At 33.7% G+C, this 24,186-nt stretch overlaps 2 protein-coding genes and 1 pseudogene across 2 annotated transcripts; all 3 read right to left on the reverse strand.

The window, feature by feature from the left end:
- Positions 1-1,567: 1,567 nt before the first annotated feature.
- Positions 1,568-3,170, reverse strand: LOC114187064 (spermidine hydroxycinnamoyl transferase pseudogene; annotated as a pseudogene).
- Positions 3,171-6,723: 3,553 nt separating this feature from the next.
- On the reverse strand, positions 6,724-12,373 carry LOC114189258 (uncharacterized). Its single transcript, XM_028077987.2, has 2 exons — positions 11,162-12,373; positions 6,724-7,186 (listed from the first exon to the last, which is right to left on the reverse strand). The coding sequence occupies exons 1-2, from the start codon at positions 12,031-12,033 to the stop codon at positions 7,072-7,074; spliced, it is 987 nt and encodes a 328-aa protein (XP_027933788.1). The 5' UTR covers positions 12,034-12,373; the 3' UTR covers positions 6,724-7,071.
- Positions 12,374-17,259: 4,886 nt separating this feature from the next.
- Positions 17,260-17,943, reverse strand: LOC146885802 (uncharacterized). The gene has a single exon (XM_085675100.1). It carries the CDS (start codon positions 17,941-17,943, stop codon positions 17,260-17,262), a length of 684 nt encoding a protein of 227 aa, XP_085531226.1.
- Positions 17,944-24,186: the final 6,243 nt, after the last annotated feature.

Below are 24,186 nucleotides of genomic sequence, written 5' to 3' on the forward strand. Positions count from 1 at the left end.
TTCTCCTTATTATGTAAACAACATAATAAAAATTAATAACACAAATAAAAATTTATTATGATTATAATAAAAGCTTATTACTTCTAAAATTACTATTAAAAATAAATAAAGTCTCCATGTAAATAAATTATTTCTCACCTTACATATTAAATTTATTTTTATACCAAATATATTGTATGATTCATTTTTTTTATAAATAATTTTTTTTTTAAATTTCAATCATTCAATAAAATATATAAAAATAATTTTAAATCATGTATATATCATTTTATATTACTTTTAACAATAGGGACATTTTGGTAATCTAACTTTTTTATTTTTTAAGAAAAATTAATATGTCACATCAATCAATTCAGTCACAAACTTTCACAAATTTCATTTTCTAATCCACTCCAAAATCGTCTTCAAATTCCTTAAAAGAAACAACACCAATTTCACTATGTAATCCTTCCGATCTCTGCTTCTCACTCTTCATGAAATCATTCATCCAAAAAGAACACAATCTTAGATAAAACTTTAAAAATAATATGATAATTTATAATATATTTTATAATTTTCCCTAATAATATTTCTTTTCTTTTTTTTTAATAATATTTTTTTCCTTCTTTCTTTAATTTTTTAGTAATACGTTATATTATTCTAATACAACTCATTAAGTATAAAAAAAAGGCATGTGTCATAATAAAACTAAATCTGTTATTTGTAATTATGAGGTCAAATAAAAAAATTAAAAATAGAAAACATTAGAAGTCGTATACGACGAATACGACTTTATTTGGATTTTGTTCCAAACGTACAGGTCCAAGAAGTTGTCGACGAGGAATATGACTTTTTATCCCAAGTTATCCAATTCACACGACTTTAATTTTAAATACTTATTTATTTTAGTAAAATCGTATAGGTAACACATTGATTGTTTTTTTAAGTCATATAGGTTTGGTATGACTTTTTCATATTCGTAATTTAAAAGAAAAAATTGTACATTTCAATAATCATCATCTATAATCGACCATAAATGGAAAAGGCTGCATAATCACATGCAGACCACACATGCTTAGTAGTTGAGATGCAAGCGCAAAACATAAAATAAATTTTTTAAACTAAAAAGAATGACGTACTACTGATGTGGTTGGTGGATTAATTCAAAATTTGATCAATTGACACCAGTTTTAGGTTGAAAGTGTTGCGGGGTATTCACTAACCATATTTAACTTTTTATATCCTTTGTTTATCTATTTCCACTGATTTTGTTTCTATTTTCTTTCATCTCATCTCTTTTTTAACAACTTTAAAAGGGGAAAACATAAACCAGTCCTAGGTAGATCTCACGGTAAAAATGAAAATTGTATATGGTAAATTTTATACTCACTTATTTGAGATAATAATATTTTGATAATAAAAATTTAATAATTTTTTATTATACTTTGATTTTTTTTTAAATATAAAAAAATAAAAATTATTTAAAAAATGTCACTTCAAATTATTCTTATTATAAGAATAAGTGGTAAAATTTTAATTGTTAAAAAATTATTTTCTAATTAAAAAACTGTAACATAAATTACACTGCTTTCAAACTCAAAATAATTTTTTGTAACATTCGTTCAAGGACGAAACACGAATAAAAGAAAGAAACATGGAAACAGACCCTGTCATACCAGAAAACAAAAACAATATCTGCAAAGGTAGCAGCGATGCCGAAATCGAGATCTAACATGATGTTCCATGGACGCAAGAGTTATAACGAGGACACAAACAGATCCTCGTAGAAGAATTTTCGGAAAAGCTGCATAAGTGGTGTCTGGAAGATTATGGTGACAACAACACCATCTCCATCTGGGCTTCGAACAATCACTGCTCTATCTTCTTGAAAGGAACGTGCTATACCAAAATGCACAGGTTTTCCCCAACCAAAATCTGCTTCATACACCGGCATGCTCGTCAAGCTTGTAAGCAGAATGTTATGGTTCCCAGCATAAGGCACATTCATAAGGTGCCCCTGTCCCTTGAAAAAGGCCCTTATGTGATCCTTTTGCCCTTTTCCTAAACTAGCCTTCAACTGTGACCTTATAAACTCATCTGTAACTGCATGAGCTGCTTCTCTAATCTTTTCAGCAGAAAAACCTAAAGGGTTTGATATGATATCTCCCTCATAACATTTTGGTGTCACTCCTTTGGCCAAAGCATTCCCAAAATAGTTTTGAGGGAGAGGTGGATTCAATCTACTTCGAAAATCAACACTGAACCGAACAAAAGTTGGGTGGTTCTCACTAGATTCACGAGCCTTGGCTGCACATCGCCATATATGAGCAGCAACAGCTTCAAATCTGGTATAGGGTCTTACCCTTTCTTTTGAAGGTTTTTCATTGGCTTTCTTCTTTAGCCTCTCCACTTGGCTTGATGTGAGTTTCAACAACAAAGCACTTCTCTTTCTTTGCTCTATTTGTGGTACAGGCTTCCACTCTGGGAGTTTAACTCTAGGTGATGAGTTTTGGTGTGGAAATTTGAGTCCTGTTCGATCTAGAAATGGAATCTCATGAGGCAGTAGTTCTTCTCCTCGAGCCACCTTTGCCCAATTGTTCACGAAGCGGATGATGCCGGTTGCATCGGTGATAGGGTGAGAGATAAGAACTCCAAGGGCAAGTCCTTCACCACCATGGAACCTTGTTACCTGAAGTAGCAGAAGGGGAATCTCCTCTATAGGTTGAGTGTAATCAACTTTTGGAACAAGTTCTTCCGTTGATTCTGATGGTGAAAAGTCTCCATAATCACCAAATGATTTTGTGCTTTCGGCTTCGAGCAACGTGACTCCCTTTGCGTTGCAATTCACCTCCATGCGATCATCTTCCGTCAAACTCAATCTTCCAGCTACTGGATAGTAGTGAACTAAAATCTTGCTAAGAGAGTTCATCATCTTCTCGATGGGGTTGTTGCTGTGTTTTGCTTTGTAGATGAAGATATTGGGTACGTGGCCTAGGGACCCGATTTGGTCACTATCTGATAGCCATAAAGGATCACTGGGAGTTGGTTCATTTGGAGTGACATTGTAAGAACGCACAATGGTTACCATTTTCTTGCTTGAAAGATGGAATGTGTCTGAGACTGTGTATGCAACTTAGCTTTCTCCACAGTTCTTTTATGTGCTCTCAAATAAATAACAAAATGATCTGTAATTAACTTATTCGTGATAGAGCACCATGTCTCAATCAATCCACATGTTTGAAAAAACATTATTTTAGTTAACTTTGTTGACATTTGCTTTTGGGCAAGAAATTTAACAATTTGCGATCGATTCAAAGAACTCAAATGGACGGACACCAAAGTTTTATAAACACCATCTTGGCTTTATATATATTTTTATATTTGGATAGTATCATGTGATATTATGGATTGACACAACTTTTAATCCAAAATTTTAAAGTAATGGAGTTATAAGTTATTATTTATATTATATTTAATTTTGTCTTTTTTATTCAATGTAAAATTTTGATCTATACTTATCTTATCTAGTACACCGTTGCAATTCTGGTGCATGACTTTCTCTTTGTGCATGAAAGGAATTTGAATGTGTTAACGGAAGGGCGAGATGACACTCATATCGAAGATTTGGATAATGATATTTTGACAACTTTTTTTTATAATTTGAAATGTTATTTTCAAAATTGTTTTGAAATATAAAGATGAAAAAATGAAAAAAAAAACTTAAAAAATACTGTCTTATAAAATTTATAAAAAAATTGTCAAAATTCAATGGTTAAAAAATTATTCTTATTACCATTTTTTCAGCTTTCCCGCTTTGGTAACCTCTCCCAATTGTGACAGAGCAGTGTCACGGGGAATTTTGCGGAGGGATGATGACTGTGACGGGAGTAACATGGTGGATGTAGGGTTTCTTTACGCAGTAGCTTTGGTAATCGCCGTTAGGTTTATGTTCTTTAAATCTTACAAAATCCTTTTAGAGGAAAACATTGTTTGAGAACAAAAACATCCATTTGACATTTGTCACCAATCTTTCTAGAAAAAGAGTGAAAAATAATATCATATATATTAATAAAATTAATAGGTATTTATATTATTTAAAATAGAATCTTATATACTTCAACAAGACTATTATCTAAAAATATAACGTAGTTAATAAAGAAAATGTTACAGACAATTAATTTTATTTCTATTTATAAAATTAACCATTAAAAATCACATTACTAAATTGAATAATAATACATTTTAAAACAACATGTAAAACACAGTTTTCTACCATTAAAATGAATTACATTTAAATAAATAGTTGTAGCGATTTTATAGAAATAATATATTTGAAAGAATAAAAGCATTTATCATACTATCTATAATAAAAGCATTAATTTTATGAAGAGATTATAAGATGGGATAGTTAGAAGGATTTCTTTACTTAGGAGTGATTTGTATATCCCTAAGTAATTACTTTTTTGTTAATAGAACTCTTTGAGTTTCTTGAGAGAACCGTACGGTAAACCATTATAATACTTTCTATTATTCTTATTCTTTAGATGACCTTCAAGTTTAGTGGTTTTACAAAAAATGATTTTATGCTTTGTTACTTTCTAATAACCATTTATAATCTCAAATGTATCATAGCCAACAACATTAATTTAATTTCTATCTCTACATTTATTGATGGCGAGATTTGATAACATATGAATTTTCTAGTAATGAATTAATTGAGTCAAATCTCACTACAATCAAAATCTTAAATAATAATTAATTTTCGTGATCAAAGATCAGTTTTCTAATTAAAAATCAATTTTATTGATAGAACAAGCAATTAATATCAGTGACAAATTCATAATTGAAACTATTTTAATTATCAATTTAAAGATCAATTATAACTTTTTTAAAATTTTTAGTTATCAATAACTTTTAATTTTGTAAATTGGTATCTAAATTGATCATTATAGGAATTAAATATTTTTGTCACTAAAATTTGATTATTATTAAGAGATTTTCTTGTAGTATCTTACCACACCCCCAAATTGAAGTGTTTATGTGATTTTCTACACATAAAAACAAAAGGAAGAAGTACTAAAAGTCATTGTATTGAACACTAATATGCCTTGTAAGATAATTAGTTTGTGAAGATCAATCATTTTTAATGTAAATGAGTATGCATATTTTAGTTCACATTTTATCATGAAATTTCTATGTGTTGATCTTAGGTATATGATTTCATTTCGTATTTAAAGATCAACGTGAAATATTACTCAAATTGTGTGAAAATAGAAAATGTCAATTAAATTTTATATACTAATCAATTATAAAAATTGAATATTTTTGAATGGGATAAGATGACACACTTCTAATTAAATTAATTTATGAACTTATGTAAATATATTTCAATTTCTCAATGAATTATAACTATTAGACTTAGAAGTAAATAATTTCAATTTCTCAATTAATTATAACTATTAGACTTAGAATTATTGAAATAAGTAAAAGAACATGTGGACAAAATATTTTGTGGAGGTTTATAATAATATCTTGACTAAATGACAAAATAATATAATTTTTATAATACCTTTTAATTTTGCTTTAACACTACTGGTTTTCGTAATTCAATATTCATTTGACAATATTTTGACTTTAATTATTTAATTACTTAAACTATATATTGATTAAAAATTATATTACGTAAATTATATTTTATATATAAGTTCGCATTCCAAATAAATCGATATCAAACTTATCAGATTTACTATATGATTCTGAATCATAAAATTTTCCTTTTCTTTAACAACATTTTAGTGATGGTTTCAAAACCACTATTAAAAGTGTATTTTAACTTTTTTATTAAGTTTTTTAGGACATCTAGATCCTTTCTTATTTATTTTCCTATGGAATTAGGTAATATTGGCTGTGTTTTTTTAAAGATCATTCTTAATTAGGATTCACCACTATAAATAAACGCAACTAAACAAGATATCAATAACTTAATTATAATATTCATATACCTAACCTTTGTCGCATTATGTTGATTGCCTACACAGAAAACAATATATTATATATAACGTCTACATGTAATATAAGAAATAATGAATAATACTGGTGAAGTGTAAAGTAGTTTAAACCTTTACTATTATAATGTTATATATATCTCATGATTCAATAAAAAAAACCAGTTTATTTACCATCATGATCAGCACAGTATACAGCATAGAAAATATTAATTTTTCTTTTTTATTTTCAAATTGAAAAGCTTCAATCACCTAGTATCGTACACATGAAGATCTAAAAGTTTATAATATTCTATTAGCGGTAACATAAAAAAAAAAATCAATAATAGAGAGTTGAATGCTTTTCAGCAGAGAACGACAAGTTTTGTTGGAGTAAATAATTGTAAGGTCCTTTTTCAGCAGGTTAATGCAAAATATTAAAGTCGAGGAAAACGCTCAATTATATTTTATGTGAACGCACACATCTACATGATAAATAAATGAATTTAATAAGATGATACTCTTAACCAAACTGTTTTTCTTTTTATTCCTGATAATGTTTTCTGCGTAATATATATATATATATATATATATATATATATATATATATATATATATATATATATATATATATATATATATATATATATATATATATATATATATATATATATATATATACACGAAGTTTATTTGTTTACCTTTCATATGTTAATTGATATAATAATAATCGTCCTTTTTTATTTAGATTATGTTATGCTAAACAATACACTATTACGCCTCTTCCATTGTTTTTTTTTTTTTTTATCAGCAAAGAATAAAATTTAATTAAGTAGAGCACTTAAGGAGTGCTCTAACCCTTATACAAAAAACAAAATCTGTAAGTGTTGATGTATAGATTAGCAAGAGAGAGCCATCAACCAAAACCTAACAAGAACAAAGATGTAGCCTTAGTATATCACCATGACACTACACATAAGGCTCTGCAACATCTATGAAACTATTGACATACGGCCCCCTCTATTGCAGATATGAAGTTGTTGCCTCTGATATAGCAGCAGTCAGCCCCCTCTAGCACTACTACTGTGCAGTTCCATAGCTACAGAACTCAGCCATGTCTGATGTGTTGCAGACTGGATCTTACAACATCGCTATAGTTAAGCCTTGCATTATGACACTTTCTTCCCTTCACTTGAGGAACCTGCATTTGCTTACCTATCACACTGAAACACACAACATTACTGTATCATAGAGATTTTAGACATGTATGTAGGGATAAGCACCAATCACTATAGGAGAACAAGGCAGCTGGGATTTTGTGCTTCATCCACACCCAAGCTGTCATTTGAGCCTGACTAAAGATTTCTATAGGGTCAACTTTCCTTTGTTTAAAGATTACACTGTTCCTATGGTTCCAAATTTCCCCTATAATAGCTAACCACATTCCTCGCCAAGCTAGATTTTGTCTACTATTAAAGTCAAAAAGATGGAAATGTTGAAAGTTGATCCTGACTTTAATGTGGTGCACAGTGCATAACCCTAACCACCTGTCACACATATTCCAAACTATTTGGGTCACCCTACAAGAGAAGAATAGATGGTCTGTAGTCTCTTCATGTGTATTACACAAATCACAAAGACTATGTTGTAGTTGAACCCCCCTCTTAAGTAAGTTATCCTTAGTCGGTAATTTATCCAAGAATACTCTCCATCCTAGTATTTGAGCCTTAGGAGTTACTCTTGTGCTCCACAACATTTTGAACTCATTGTTCTGTACTTCTCCATCAGTTTTCTGCAATGTTTTATAAGCTGTCTTTACTGAGTATATCCCATCCTCATCTTCTTTCCATTTCCAATTATCAAAATACTCCTTTCGTAATCGTGGCCCGTTAATCGTGGCCCGTCAATAACGAGGAGGAGTTGTTTCTCCATAGTTGATTCCCATACAAATCGTGGTCTCCTCCACAATAAGTCCCAATGCCAAACATTGTCCTCCCAGTGACCGACCTCCCCAATAGCACCATCTTTACAGTCTGATATCATGTACAACCTTGGAAACTTACTTTTAAGTGTTTCTTCCCCTACCCATTTGTCTTCCCAGAACTTCACTTTTTTCCCATCACCTAACACCCACTCAAAGCTATTATCAAACCAAAGACCTTGCAACGGGCCCCCGCAAACCTTATGAATGTCTGTCCACCATCTTGAAGCAGACTTTAATACGATAGGATCATTAAGGTTTCTCCATGACCCATACTTTGACTCTAGGACCTGTTTCCATAACCCATTATCCTCCGTACCTAATCTCCATTTCCATTTGGCTAAGAGTGCATCATTAAAATTTTGAATGTTCCTTATGCCAAGTCCCCTTGCCTCCTTTGATCTACATATATTTTCCCATTTGACCCATGCTATTTTCTTAGTTTCCGAACTCCAACCCCAGAGGATGTTTCTTTGCATTTTTAGGAGTTTGTTGCTCACGTATTTTGGCATTTTATAAAAGGACAGATAGTATAAAGGCAGAGCAGATAGAACTGATTTAATTAAACATACTCGGCCAGCCATACTTATAAGTTTCCCTTTCCAGTTAGCTAGTCGGCTGCTGACGTTCTCAATCATGGGCTGCCAGAATTGTTTTAACCTTGGATTTCCTCCAATTGGCATTCCAAGGTACACAAACGGAATATCCATATGTTTGCAATTTAGGGTGTTTGAGAATACTTTCAACATAGATGCATCCAGGCCCAGTCCCCCGACTTTAGTTTTGGAGAAATTAACCCTAAGACCTGACGCCAGTTCAAAACTTCTTAATATAGCCTTTAAAGTTTGTGCATTTTTAGCTTTTGCTTCGCACAGGAAAAGGGTATCATCAGCAAATTGTAATAGCCCCACATTTGTTTCATTAGAGCCAACCTTAATCCCATTATACAAGTCTTTCTTAACAGCCTGTCTGACTAACCCTGCCAATCCTTCTGCTACAATAAGAAAAAGGAAAGGTGCCATAGGATCTCCCTGTCTAAGACCTCTTGTAGGGTTAAACTCATTAGTGGGACTCCCGTTCACCAGAACTGACACCGAAGAGGAGCCCAAGCATTCTTTAACCCAACTGATCCATCTATCACAAAAGCCCATTCTCTCCATCATATGATATAGAAAATCCCAATTGACCGAATCGTATGCTTTTTCATAGTCAACCTTTACTATTGCAAGCCTTTTCTTTTTTTGCCTATATTCCTCCACTATCTCATTAGCTACCAAAATACTATCCAAGAGGCCTCTTCCTTTAATGAATGCTGATTGAGTGTTATCTATAATCTTAGGCAACACAGTTTTAAGCCTATTTGCTAGGATCTTAGATATTATCTTATACACACAACCAACTAGAGAAATAGGTCTATAGTCATCCAGGTCGAGAGGGGTTTGTTTTTTTGGTACTAGTGTAATGAATGAAGCGTTACACCCTTTTGGGATCTTCCCCTCTTTCCAGAACCATCTTATCGCATTGTTAACATCGTTCTTCAGCACCTCCCAGTTGTGCTTTAGGAAGAGAAAGTTAAAGCCATCAGGACCTGGACTTTTCGTTTCTGCACATTGGTTTATGGTCTCCTCTATTTCGTTATCACTTATTTCCTTCATTAATAGCATGTTGTCTTCCTCCGATATTGTTTGAAACTCAATGTTACGGAAGTTAATACCGAACGATTTAGGTGCGGAAAACCTTTTTTGGAAGACTCGCCTTACTTCCTCCCTTACCTTTGTTGGGTCCTCACACCACGTCCCATTCACGTCCACCCCTTTTAGTTCATTCGTAATCCTCCTCCATCTTATTCTTGAGTGGAAGTACTTTGAGTTGGTGTCCCCTTATTCTATCCATTTGAGTCTTGCCTTTTGATTTAATAGTGCACTTTCCTTATGTAATATCAGCTTCAACTTACTTAAGACTTCCATGCGTCTTGCCTTATCTGCATCCCCGAGATTGCTTTCATCATCTTCCTTATCTAGAGCATTAAGTTGTAGGAGAAGGTTTTGTTTCTTCAAACCTATGAATCCAAACACCTCTTTGTTCCATGTTTTCAAGTCAAACTTCAACTTTTTCAGCTTCTCCTTTAGAATTATCATCGGGTTTCCTTTCCCAATGTAGGTTTCCCAAGATTTTTTTACCGTCTTCTTAAAAGTTGGATCAGATTTCCAAATGTTGAGTGTTTTAAATGGCTTAGGTCCCCAGTCAACTATGACCGGTTTAAGCATTAAAGCGCAATGATCTGATACTTGCCTTCCCAAATTGTATTGTCTACTATCTGGCCAATGCTCTAGCCATTCAGTAGAGACCAAAATCCTGTCTATTCTACTCTTAGCCATTCCATTTTCTTTGTACCAAGTATATTTCCCTCCAATCAATGGCACATCTAACAACTCCATTGTCTCTATGAAATTATTAAAACCTTGAATCTCTCTTCGAGTTGTGTTTCCACTCGGATTAATGCCCTTCCTTTCATTATGTTTTCTTACCGCATTGAAATCACCTAAAATACACCATTGACTACATATTTCTCCCATCTTGAAGTTAATTAATTCTTCCCACAATTTGACTTTTTCGTTAAAATTGCAGGATGAATACACATTAAATACAACAACTGGAGTTAGGTCTCTATTGGCATTATTACAGTACTCTCCTATGACTCCTATGTAAGAATCCCCTATAACATGCTTTGATAACTTGAATCTGTCTTTATGCCACATTGTTAAAATCCCCCCCGAATTTCCCACTGCCGAGATGCTCACCCAGTCTATATTGTTATCCCCCCACAGGTTGTAACAGCTAGATGGTTGAAAATCTCGCAACTTGGTTTCCTGAACACATAACATGTCTACTCCTTCACTTACTAGTATCCCCTTTAGGTATTTCCATTTGAGACCCTCACCTAAGCCCCTTATATTTATGCTAATGATTTTCATTATCAACTATATTCTTCCCTATTACACTCTTCCCTTTATTCCTATCCCTGTTTTCCCTATGATCTAATTCCTTCAAAATTTGTTCCTCTTCCCCTGAAAAAGTGACCCCTATTTGTTTTGCTAGGCTCCAAATTGTTACTGATTCAGAATTGTTCGACGGGCATCTAGTGGACCAGAACAGTCTATTGCAATTTAAGATGTTATCGTCAGACAATGAATTGCATATAGTTTGAACCACTGACCTGAGAATTTTCCGTTTGCTAGCCTTACTGTTCTCCTTCACTCTGCAATTGTTGGTTGTTGGTTGTTTGGTACTTGATTCTCCAACCCATAATTGCCGCCTCTCCTGGAAGTCTATTGGGTCCAAAATTGATTCCTTGATTAACGTCATGTGATTCAACTTTGGGTTTCTGCTGCAATCTTGGCTTCCTGTTTCCTGATCAGACGCTCCAGCCCTATTGATTTGATGATCAAAACCTATGCTTTCACATCTTGGTTGTAGGTCGCATTTCTGTGATGGATGGTTATGTTTAGTTGGTCCCGTAAGAGTCGTGTCATGGTTCATGTTTACCGAGCCTAAGTAATCATTATTAGGGCCCAATTGTGTTTCCTTGACAATAGATTCAACAGGATCCTTATCGACAAATTGGGTTGCCCCTAATATTGGCCCAAAATCACAAGTAAGAGGATTTGTGATTCCAATCTTCGTTGCAGAGGTATTAATTAGGCTATTCATATTTAGGGGTTCTGACTCGTTCAGTACATCCTCCAACTTATCCTCAATCCTACCATTTCCAGCATTCGTCCCACAACGGTCAAAAATAGATACGTTATCGTTCCCACTGGACTGCTCCGTTGCTTCTTGGATGCTCCGATTGATTATGGCAGCCGGTGATTGGACCGTTTGCTCTTCTATCAACTTTTCCATCTCAAAATCTTGCAAGATGACATTATCACTCCATCCTGATACTGAACTCAACTCAAAGGACCCGTTGCAGCTTGTATTATAATCTGAAGACGAATTACTGGTGTTAGCACAACAGCATGTATATTGTTCTCCTTCATTGAAATCCTCTTCTAAAACCACGTTATAGATTTCCCCATTTATCTTCATGCTTTTTTGAATCCAAATTCTCGCTCCGATCGGGATCTTTACTTTTATTCTCGCAAATTCTAAACATTCCCAATTCAAAGTTTTTTCATCTATGGAAACTAGTGTCCCTATTGTAGCCACAATTTTTCCGAAGCATTGTTCTGACCATAGATTTATGGGTAATCCTCTGCATTGTAATCCTCTTCCATTGTTTATTTTCTTTTATTAACTTGTATTTTCTTTTATTAACAATTAACTGTTGAAAAGTAATGTTGGTTTATGTAATAGATTCAAGTAGAGTCAAATATGTCAATTTTGAGTTTAATGTTAATTTGATTTATTTTAATATTCACTAAAATGTAATTTAATTATGTAAGATTATTATTTTTTTACACTAATATAGACTAGATTGATATTAATATTTTTTAATATTTATTTAAGTTAATATTAATAGTTATGTTTATTTATTTTAACATTTTTTAAAATTAATGATGATTTAGTTAATATTAATGTTTTTTAATGTTTATGTTTAGTTAGTGTTGACTTAAATTCATTTAATTTATTTAACTTGTACAATTAACCGATTTGTGTTTTGATGATGAATTCATCATAAATTGTGGCATATTATATATAAAAAAATTGTAAACTTTGTAATAGACGTTGATTAGTAAATAATTGTGATGAAATTAATTATATTAATGCTAACTATTTTATCTGGAAAATTATTACAAAAAGAAATTGAAGTGTGTTAGTTGTTACAAAGAAAAGCGAGGGGAGGTGAATTGAACTGGAGTTTTGAAAAACTTCGAATTATAGAATGAAAACTTTATTAATCAGATTGTTTAATTGAAATAAGGTGTTCTTTAGCTAAGCTTTTGAAATTAAAAGGTTTATATCGTTTAAGCACGAGACAAGAAAGATTAAGATAAACTCTTGTACATTAAACAAAATCAAATTGAGTAGAGAAAGAAAAAAAAAAAGCATAATGAATTTTAAATTAGTTCACTATTTGTTAGAACTACGTCTAGTTATCTAGCTACATCGCTCAAGCTTCCACCATAATAAAATGTTTACAACTACCCAACAAACACAAAACACTCAAAAACACATATTTAGCACCCTATAAGATGGATTCTTGACACTATAATACTCTTTTACTGAGTTACCACCATAAACCCTATCCAAAACAAGAAGACAACACAAAAAGAAAAATACAAGAAATTAAATCAACTAATCAATAAATACAATACATCACAACATAATGTTAGGTGATTGACACTCTAGTTTCTCTTTTCACAATTGAATGCTTTTCAAAACCTAACCAAGATCACTTTAAGAACTTTATTTTATCTCATGCACAACTCTCTCTCTCTAATGTAAATTTGACTCTAAAAATTTGCTCAAAAACTATGTTGAAAAGAAGTTAGAATGAGAGTTATATAGATTTTAAATTATCTTTTAATAAATAAATTAAAACTTTCTTTTAATATATTAATTTCATGTACTCATGAAATAAATGAATTAAACCTATTTTTAACAAATTGAATAATAGAGTACATTAATACAAAAGAGACTTTTAACGTATGTTATTTTGGAATTTTTAGGTCTGCATAAGTCTAACTTTGTAACAGGTAACATAATTTTACATTGGTTCCTCCAAATGATCGATGTAAATTTATGTTGGACCCTATAAATGAAAAAATCAATTTACGTCGGCTCCTTAGGAGAACCAACATAAAAAGTCATGCATCCAATATAAAAACTATGAGATGAAAATTTTTGAACTTTACAATTTGGGTGTTCTTATCAAACGAAGGATTTTGATAAACTTAAGGAAGAGTTGGTGAATAGAGAAGCTAAAACTAGGACAATATTGGACCATTTCAAAATAAGATTGAGTTGTACAGGTTCAAGGACATTGAAGCAGAAGTTCATCCTTTGTTTAAGTACCCTTAAACCTGCACAACTCAATCTTCTCTTGACTGACTCAACCTTTGTACCAAATTTGATTTTGCTGGTCACTAATTCTTCTTCAACTTAGTTAAAAATCATTCACATGATATGCAACACAGAAAACTTAAACTCGTTCAAAAAAACCCATTTCATCATAGTTTTTTTATTGATAAAAGATGAACCAAGGTTTGATTTTGATAAACATTGAATACAAAAAAGGGGACATTTATGCAATGATTGAGTTCCCCAAAAACTGTCATAGTGACAAATAAAAGGGAAACTTTAGTAAATAAACCTCAATGACAAAACCCATCAAATAGAAGAACTCTCCATGAGATGTCCATCACTAAAGACAAAGACTTGTTGAAAAAGTGCTCTAAAACCACCACCACAATAAATATTAGTCATAGTCCTTAAATATCCTCAGTCTGGTTATTAAGATATTGAAATCTCCCTTCACATAACTTATGATATGCTCTCTAATGAGCAACCATTGTATTCATTTTGTTAAGCATAATTTACTCAAACAACGACAGAAGGACTCCACAATCCACAAGTGGAATATACTGTATGATGTAAGTGACCATTGGACCCTCAACATTCACATTACTTGGGCCAACTTCATTGATTGTATAGTAGGAGCATATTTATTATCATCCAAGTTTCAGTTGTTATTTACCTTAGCAAACCCCATCTTATGAAGAGTGACATGAGTAATTTCATTACTACTTTCACTATTGTATGACATTTTATGACAGGTAAAAAAGGCTTGTTATGATAGGTACTATTGTATCATAGTTACATGCAACATAGAAAATGTGCTCTTTCTATAACGCTATGAAAACCTAACATAGTAAGTATCACTTACTATGATATTTAAGGCAACAACTGTCATAGTAAGTTAGTTTTTTTTTTCATATCATTTTTTTGTTTTACCATTTTTCTTTCCATTCAATTCACTTGTAAATACATTTCATATGACCAGAACAAACAATTCTCAAACAAATCAATTTCATATAGTTAAATTGTCCAATAAACTTTAAAACATGAAATTGTATATACATTTTCTTATGTGACACCAACAAACATGAACAAACTAGTTGCATTCTCTATAAAAAACAAATCTTAACTATTATTTAGAAATAGGATCCTTTTGCCTTGCAAGTGACACAAATTTTTTATTTGGAAAAAGAAAGTAAAACTACTTAGGGAAATTCATCTACTATGTAAGATGTTCCCATATACCTAAAATTTACGAAGCCTAAAGCCTACATCATATGGCATTACCAAAACTTTAATAATACGTACACATATACACATGTCATTATAAAAGTCAAAAGTTGTCTTCGTTAAAAAGCTTACAATATTATAAAGTTTTCTCATGATTTGTTTAAAAACCTTAATCTAACTCAATTTATAACTTTATGTGCAAAGATTAGAAAATTAGCCTTAGTATACTCTTCAATCTTCAAATAAACAAATAAATGCATTTCTTAGTAACAAGCATAAATATTAAAAAAGAGAGGAAGAGTTTAAAGTAAGAAGGGGATAACCATCAAATCATAAGTCCACATAGAGAACCATTTAATTTATAAGATCTGAGAAAAAAAAAACACACCAAACAACACTTTAAATGCACATACTACAATTAATTATTTGTTGTGTAGGATCACATAAACAAAGATAAAAGAAAGTGTTCCTAACGCACCCAATAGTCTCACATTTCTTAGAAGTCGAGGCCTAAGGCGGTTTAAATTGTTAGCACTTTGTTGTTGTTTATTCATACAATACATAATATATTTATAGACCCACATTTCTTTACCATTGTACTATCAACTGCTATAAACGACTATAAACGGCTATAAACGGCTAACTTATTAACTATCTAGACTCCAATGGCTAGTGCATAACCACTCACAACGGCTAGTTTCTTACAACGGCTAGTTACCCATAATGGCTAATACATTTAAGTTTATTTAAACCCAACAAAACTCCACCGTAAACTTAAATGCTTCTTTTATTCTCCATCTTTGTTCCTTTATTCTTCATCACGGCTTCCAATGTGCAATAACTCTTCTCACATTGTGCTTGTCCCTTTCATGAATATTTAAGTTCTTCGCTTTCTTCATGATTGACTTCCCTTTCACTTTATCTATGGTCGACCAGTACTTCGCTTTTCCTGTGGCTAACTTGTTCTCTGCTCTCTCAGTTTTTGCATTCTTACTGGCAAACTTGTTCTTCTCTTTGGCCGACTTGTTACTCATTGGGTTCTTTGTCTTTGTGGTCGACTTGTCGTTAACTGAGTTCTTGTCAATAGGCCAATTTCCTTTTGAAAGATCAGACCACACCCACACCCACATATTGTTGTGCTCAATCTCCTCATCCATTTCAAGTCGCCACTTCTCATCTTGCACCTCCAGTGCAACTCTCAGATCTTTCTCAACTTGTCTGTTCTTGCAAACTTGAAACATCTTCTTCAAATTCAAAGCACCACTTTTGCAAAACCTGTTTCTTTCTCTCTAAGCTTGCTTGTAGAATTAAATTGTCTCTAACCTCCTTTTCAATACTCTATTGCAAATCTCCTTTTGCAATCTCTAACCTTTGGATTAGAAGCTCTTCTTCTTCAAATTCTGAGCTACTTAAGCTTTTCACGTGCTCCACCAAGTTATCTGAGTAATCCACTTGCTCCACCAACTTATCCGAGCTATGTAATCGTTCCACCAAGTTAATCTAGTTGGCCTCATGCTCCACCATGTAGTCTGGAGTATTTGCATGCTCCACCACCCCGTGTGGGCTATCTGCATGTCTCACCATGCTATGCAACTGACTCGGTTGTCTTACCGAGCTATCCACACTACTTGATTGTCTTGTCGAGTTATCGACTATACTAAGCCTTCTTACTGAATTCTCCATGCTACTTGGTCTTCTTGCCGAGTTCACCACTTGCTTATGCTCGGCTCCCGAGCTACGCGCCATCATCAACAATGTCGCTTCGTCTTCAACATCTTTTGTGAGGTTGATCGTCTCTTCCTTTCTACTTTCAGATCTATAATCTTTGGTAAAATGTCCGGACTTACCACAACTGAAACACTTTCCTGAGTAACAGTCCTTTGCATAATGACCATACTTGCCACACTTGAAGCACTCAACATTTGAGTTGCTTGATTGACCTCCTCTCCATGGACCTCGTCCTCTTCTGTGCCAATTTTGTTGACCAGATTGTTCTTTCTCTTCTTGTCCTCGACTTCTACCACCAGAACTGCTTCTTATATCTCCTCGATATCGTCCTCTATCTTAAGTGTTCTGAGCTTTCTCATCTTTAATTGACATCTTCGTTTGGAGTAATTGATCAAGTGGCTCCCACTTCTTCTTCTTTCGTTGTTTGTGTGCTTCAAGAGATCTTGCAAGCTCTTCAACCGTGAGCTTTGATAGATCCTTGGAGTCCTCAATCGTGCACACCACATTTTCGAAGTCGTTTGTCAATGACCTCAAGATCTTCTCCACAACTCGGCTAGCGGGTAACGTCTCTCCGTTTCTAGCAAGTTGGCTTGCCACGGTTTCAACTCGAGTAATGTACTCGGCTACTCCTTCGGTCTCTTTCATCCTCATGCTCTCTAATCTGCCTCTAAGTGTTTGAAGTCGCACCTGCTTCACTCGGTCATCTCCCTTATACGCCTTCTCCAAAATATCCCACGCTTCTTTTGAAGATTTGACACTTGCAATCTTCTCAAAGCCAGACTCGTCCACAACTTGGTATAGGATGTACAAAGCTGCCTTATCCTTCACACGTGCGTCTTTCAACACTTTCAACTGGGCATTTGACCAACCTGTAATGTTGGCTGGTTCATCGAAACCATCTTCAACCACCTCCCAATTTTCTTGGGATCCAAGAAGGGCCTTCATTTTGAGACTCCAATTGTCATAGTTGACAGTCTTTGTAAACTTGGGCAGGGAAACACTGTTTGTAAGACTAGCCATCTCACTCTCTTTTTTTCTCAAAGACTTAGGTCTCTAGCTCTCTTCTCTCAAACACTCAAACTCTCTAGCTCTCTCTTTATTCCACTCAAACACTCAAGCTAATTGGCTCTTGGTACCACTTTGTTAGCACTTTGTTAGACAACAAGTCTCTATAATCTTGTGAAAAAATTTTATTCACCTCTTGTTGTTGTTTATTCATACAATATATAATATATTTATAGACCCACATTTCCTTACCATTGTACTTTCAACGACTATAAACGGCTATAAACGGCTAACTTATTAATTATCTAGACTCCAACGGCTAGTGCATTAACCACTCACAACGGCTAGTTTCTTACAACGACTAGTTACCCATAATGGCTAATACATTTAAGTTTATTTAAACCCAACATAAATACCCCTTCCTCATTTCACGCACAAAGGCGCCTTTTAAGGATAAAAATGTGATTGAACCCAAGTTCCAAAGCGACCAATACCTTAGATGTGTGGTGATTGACAACGATTCTATCATGTCCTTTCCTTAATTCCTATTTAACCAAAGAAAATAATTAGTATGCATCTCAACATTGGCTAAGAGTAAAACCTTGACAATGACAACTATGGTTTAACAACATTTTAATGTGAAAACTAAAAAACATAACATCCTATCAATCTTGAAAACCATCTCATCTATGGTGAGCCTTTCTAGATTTGATAACTCAATTTCTATACCTTCATATTGAAGTTTATTGCACTCACTTGGCATTTTAATTTCTTTTATCTTTCCATCTTAGCTTAGATATGTGATATTTTAGGTTGTTTTCAAAAGCTAAAATATCGCCTGACGATATTTATTGTCGCCTGGCGCGTCTTAAAGGAGAATTTTCCACTGTCATGTTGTTGCCCGGTGCTACCCTACGACCACCAAGCGCGAAAAAATGCTGATTTTTCAACATTGACCTTTGTCGATTGTTTTGCTAATAACTTTCTCTACAGATGTCCAAATGAGTTGGTTCTTGTTGTGTTGGATTCTACACTCGAAAAGATTTAATTGAAGTGATAGAACACAAATTTTGGAGCTTTGTACGAGATGCAGTGGAATCTGGAAGATGGTGGCAATTACAAAGGCAAAAACCACACCTAATGTTTTCGTTGAAAATTTGGTGCATTTAGAAAAGCCTTGAACCAGACCCTTTCTTCACCTAATGGGCTTCTTGTCTGCACATGGAATGGCCCAAAAAAGGGAGCTGAGCTAGGATTGGCCATCAATGCCACATCAATAGACCGAACAGTAACCAAGTTTCAACTAGGGACCATTTCAAAATTAAGTTCAAACTTCAGGGATCAAAAGCATATTTTTTTCAATTTTCGTGAAAAGTTTCGGCTAGCCCAACGCTAATTTTCTTTTTTTGTAAAAAAATTAAATAACATGTTGCAAGTCGTTTGTTATTTTTAACGTCGTCCAGAAATAGAAATTAAAAACAATGATTTTGAAAATGTAGGGACTAAACCAAACAGTGACTAAGATTCAACCAGAGACCATTTCTAAACTTAGGTCAAAATTGAGAGATCAAAAACACATTATTTTCCTTTTTTTATTATTATTTTCTATCCAGTAGTGTGTAAATTGAAAACAATACTGTTATATTATTTTACAACACTAAATTCACACATCTCTAAAAATGAGGAGCTAAATTTAGGGATGTCAACGAGGCGGGTAGGGTACGGGTAGTAGCTCCCTCATACCCTACTCGTTGGATAAATATTTGTCTCGTACCCATACTCCTTTATGCGAGTACCCACATAATTTTTTCATATCCACTGATCTCCACGGTCGCGGATATTTACAAAAAAATAAAAATAAATATTTAACAACATATTTTAATCGTAAATTCAAATAAAATACAATATATAACATTCATAAATTTCAAACAAAATTCAAATAACCCATCTAAATCATGTTAAATGTCACTTTACAAAGAAATGAAATTTTTTTAAACTAATTGATAAAAATAATAACTTATTCAAAATCAATATGTTAATATTATAATCATGTTTTTTTTAATTTAAATTAGAATATAGCGGGTACGGGTATGCACGGGTACAGATACTATGATACCTGTACCCGCCTCGTTAACATGCGGGTATATAAAATACCCGTACCTGTTACTCACGGATATCCATTTACAATATTAATTTTTTATTCGTTGTGAATTTTATCCGTAAATACTCGCGGATACGGATTTTTTTGACATCTCTAACTAAATTAATTCAAATTTTTTAAGAAAGACTAATTATAACTTTTACTAAAAGTTAAAAAAAAAACATATTTAACCCTAAATTATAATATTTTTCTTATTTATTTTATATTTATCTTTAAACTTACAAAATATTCCATTTTCAAAAACCATTACAATCCCCAAGTGAGAATTACAAAACCCATTAAGTTGGTAACCAACTTTCCTCAACAACCAACACTGCAGCTATTACTTAATAATTATCCACACCTACTCCAACACATATTTCCAACTTTATATAGACTAACCCATTGATTTTAAATATAAAATTCTTTTATTCACATCATGAAGAACAAAAGCATTTCATTCGTGGATCTTTAACCAGTGATTTTAAATACAAAATTCTTTTATTCGCAACATCTTTCATGAAAAAAAAAAAGCAAAATCTTTACTTATCAATTTTTTATTAAATAATTAATTATTTTTTATTTTTGTTAAAAATAATCCAAATATAAATCAAAAGTTTCTCGTTAGATAAATAGACAAAATTAAATATTATATAAAAATAAAAATCTATAATATCATTATATTAAAATTTTAGAGTAAGAATAATATTAAATACTTTATTTATATATATATATATATATATATATATATATATATATATATATATATATATATATATATATATATATGTCGCAACCGGAATCGCGACGGGAAAGGCGAATCGAAAAAGAAAAACGGGTTTGAAAAGAGATTTTGGAGTCGCCACCACAGTTATTTTGGAAAACTATGGAAAACCATAAAAATAAAACAAGTCTGCGAAAAACCAGATTTTGGATTCGGGAGTCGGTTACGCGTAGGGAAGGTGTTAGCACCCTACCGCGCCCGCCCGAGGGCGGTACCTTTAATTAAAAATGCAAAGTCGATGTGATTTTCAAAATGTTAATTTTCCCCAAAATTAATAAGACAATAATGCTAAAAAGAAACAAAAATATTTTTTAACTTTTTTGGGCCCGACAAGGATTGACCTTGGTCCTACGTATTCTCATTCAAAATGAGAAATCAGGGTTACGTAGTTCTTTAAAGATATATGAAAAAAGCAATCGAGAAGATGATTTGATTTGTTTGGAGGTGAACCTGACAAGGACTGGCCTTGCTCCTACGTATCTCACGGTGGAGAATCAAGGATCACGTAGTTCTTAAAAAAAATGTTGGGAAAATGTCGATATTTTGTATTTTTAAAATTTTATATATTTTTTGGTGTTTTTGAATTATTTGAAAACAAGCGTCATACGATGCGAGCGATCGGACAGACACTAAAAGGGAAAGAAAATTATTTTTGATATTTTTGAAAATGAGTGTCACACGGTGCGAGCGACCGGACAGACACAATAAAGCAAAAAGAACATTTTTTCATTTTTTGGATTTTTTATTTTTTTGTAATTTTTAATAATTTTCAAATATTTGATTTTTCTAGAAAAAAAAAATATTAATGATAAATAAATAACGAAAATAAATAAATAGTAATAATAAAAGTAAATAAACAAATAAACAAATAAATAAATAAAAGGAAATAATTTATTTAAGAAGGGCGAAAGTGGGAAACAAAATATGAGGGTGTATGAGTGATTAATGGGATATACATGAAGTAAATGAAGTGTATTTATTAAAGATGGTGGTGTGGCTAGTAAAATATAAAACAAATTCAGAATAAGAATAGAAAGTGTGTGCAGGGGTGCGAGATTAGTAATTGTGGAGGTGCGCGGGGAAGTAAAAATGCAGCAAAAGCCCAGCAGGCAAAAACGAGGCGGGGGTGCGGGATTATCAGAAATGGAGGTGTATGAAGAAACTGTCCCAAGCCATAGCAAAGTCGTGGGTGTGAAGAACTTAATATTGGGGGGTGCGCGAGAAAAGCCACGCAGACCCAATTTTAATACACAGGAGGGTGAAAATGTCAAAAATGGGGGTGCAAGGAGTGAAGTGGGCTGAGACTTGAATGTGATTAATCTAAACCCTAGCAGCTCACGAACCAAACGCCAAACCCTCTCTCTCGCGAGTGCCGCTGCCTACCAACATACCGCCCTCACCTCTGCTCCGCCACGCCGCCCCGCGACTGGTTGCCGGCGACGCTAATCGACGCCGGAGGGTCGTCCTCCCTCTCGGCGGCTCAACCACCTTGCTTTCACTCATGCACCGGAATGCAACTCCAAGAGATCAACGCCGACGCAGCGCCTGCAACCCGCCGTGAACGCCGCCACCGCCGCGACCGACGCGTGTCGCCTACGGCGCCCATTTCCCCTTCTGCGCGAGGATTTCTTCCCGGTCGAAGCTCCGCGCGTTCATCCGCTGCCAGCCCGTCGCGATCGCTTCGCGTCGCACCGCCTCGCCGCCACCGTCGAGGGAAACGTCGGCGCCGCTGATGCGAACAGGGGGTGCGTCCTCTCCTCTAATCTGCGAGGTCGAACAGAGGCCCACGGCGATAATGTTGGTGAGCGAAACTAGAGCCGCTGTCGTTAAAGCTCCGACTCGCCGGCGGCAGCGCCGCCGGCGATCTTCTCTCTTCTCTGTTTCGATTGGAAGTCTGTGATCGGGGAAGATTAAAACGGGGTCTTTGGTGCTATTACGGATTTCGGTCTGGTGTGATGTTGAGTCGCAGAAATGGGGTTGTAACAAAGGTAATGGGTGGTGTATATTGATGGTGAAGAATGAGCGTGGTTCTGATTTTTGTGCAGGTGGGAGACAAAGATGATGGCAAGTGAGTAAGCGGGTGAAGACGCGCTCTACAAAATCGTTTGTGAAGTGTGTTTGGGGTTCTGGTTTGGACCTCCTGCAGGTGGATGAATGAAGCACGAGCTTTTTGGTGTGTTGATGATGGGTGAGGGGGATAGAGTTTGGGTTGCCGTTTTGGTTCAATTGGTTGCGAGAAGAGAAGGATGAATTGGGGGTTAGATGATGGGTTGAGGAGCTTGTTCGTTGGCTATGGCTGGCTATGTGCTGATGAGTGGTGAGATAGTTCTATCTTTTCAGTTATTTCGTGCAGGTTGGATGAATAGTGATGAGCAAATAGTAACGAAACGAGGACGAAAACATCTCAAACCAATAAAACATAACAAATCCAGCAGAATACAAGATCATATTCATTCAAGCAACCAACATAACACAAGATCATATTCATTCCAAGGTTCACGTTCAATTGTGCTTACCTCTTGTAGTCTCCCTGTGTTGGTAGGGTGTGATCAATGGAGGCTCCCTTTCAGATGATTCCTTTCAGATGATCCAGATGATCCAAGGGTGCTCTCTTCTTTTTTGTTATCTGTTCTGAAATGCGAAATTGTGTATCCTCTCCCCGTTGCTCTCTTGCTCTTTGTGATATTGTATCCTCTCTTCTTTTTTCAGAATGGTTTGACCGTTCTTCTTCCCATGTCAGTTTCCTCTTTCGCTCATATTTTGTGTTGGTTTTAGAAAAGGGCCAAAAGTGAAATGCGGGTTGGCTTCTGCCATTCCACCGGCGCTGGCATGCAGTGATACACCTCCCCACCATTTCCTTTCTCATGCCAAGTCTCAAACCATTGACTTTCATTTTAGTTTTTCTCATTTTTATTATTTTCACCCCCTTTTTTATATTTTTTCAAAAGAATAAAACAAAATAAAATAATAAAAGTAAACGAAAATATTAAAATTTAAATTAAAAGTTTAAAGATAAAATTAAATAAAATAAAAAGGATAAAATAAGATAAAATAAAATAAAACAAGATTAAATAAAAATTAAAAAAAGGGATGAAAGTAAAAGTAGGAAAATATCTATATACCAATCAATGTTCACTTTTTCTTATTTTTCCCTTCTCCTAATTATTTGAAAGAAAATTTTTTATTTTTTACCCGGACGAAATTGGGTATCGACAATATATATATATATATATAATGTCATGTATTAGCGATAAAAATAAAAATAATCCATCAATCTCACATACTTTATTTTCTGTTTCTCTTAAGTGAAAACTTCTTCAGAATTTGATTACCT

The sequence above is a fragment of the Vigna unguiculata genome, chromosome 6 (genome assembly GCF_037176805.1).
Source record: "Vigna unguiculata cultivar grain cowpea cultivar isolate G323 ecotype 2 chromosome 6, ASM3717680v1, whole genome shotgun sequence".
NCBI lineage: Eukaryota > Viridiplantae > Streptophyta > Magnoliopsida > Fabales > Fabaceae > Vigna > Vigna unguiculata.

Coding starts and splice junctions, on each gene's coding strand:
- LOC114189258 (XM_028077987.2), bottom strand. CDS start 12,033: ATGAAGATAAATGGGGAAATCTATAACGTGGTTTTAGAAGAGGATTTC. Junction 7,187..11,161: donor AGCAAACGGAAAATTCTCAG/GTCAGTGGTTCA, acceptor TGTGTGTTTCAG/TGTGATAGGTAAGCAAATGC.
- LOC146885802 (XM_085675100.1), bottom strand. CDS start 17,943: ATGGCTAGTCTTACAAACAGTGTTTCCCTGCCCAAGTTTACAAAGACT.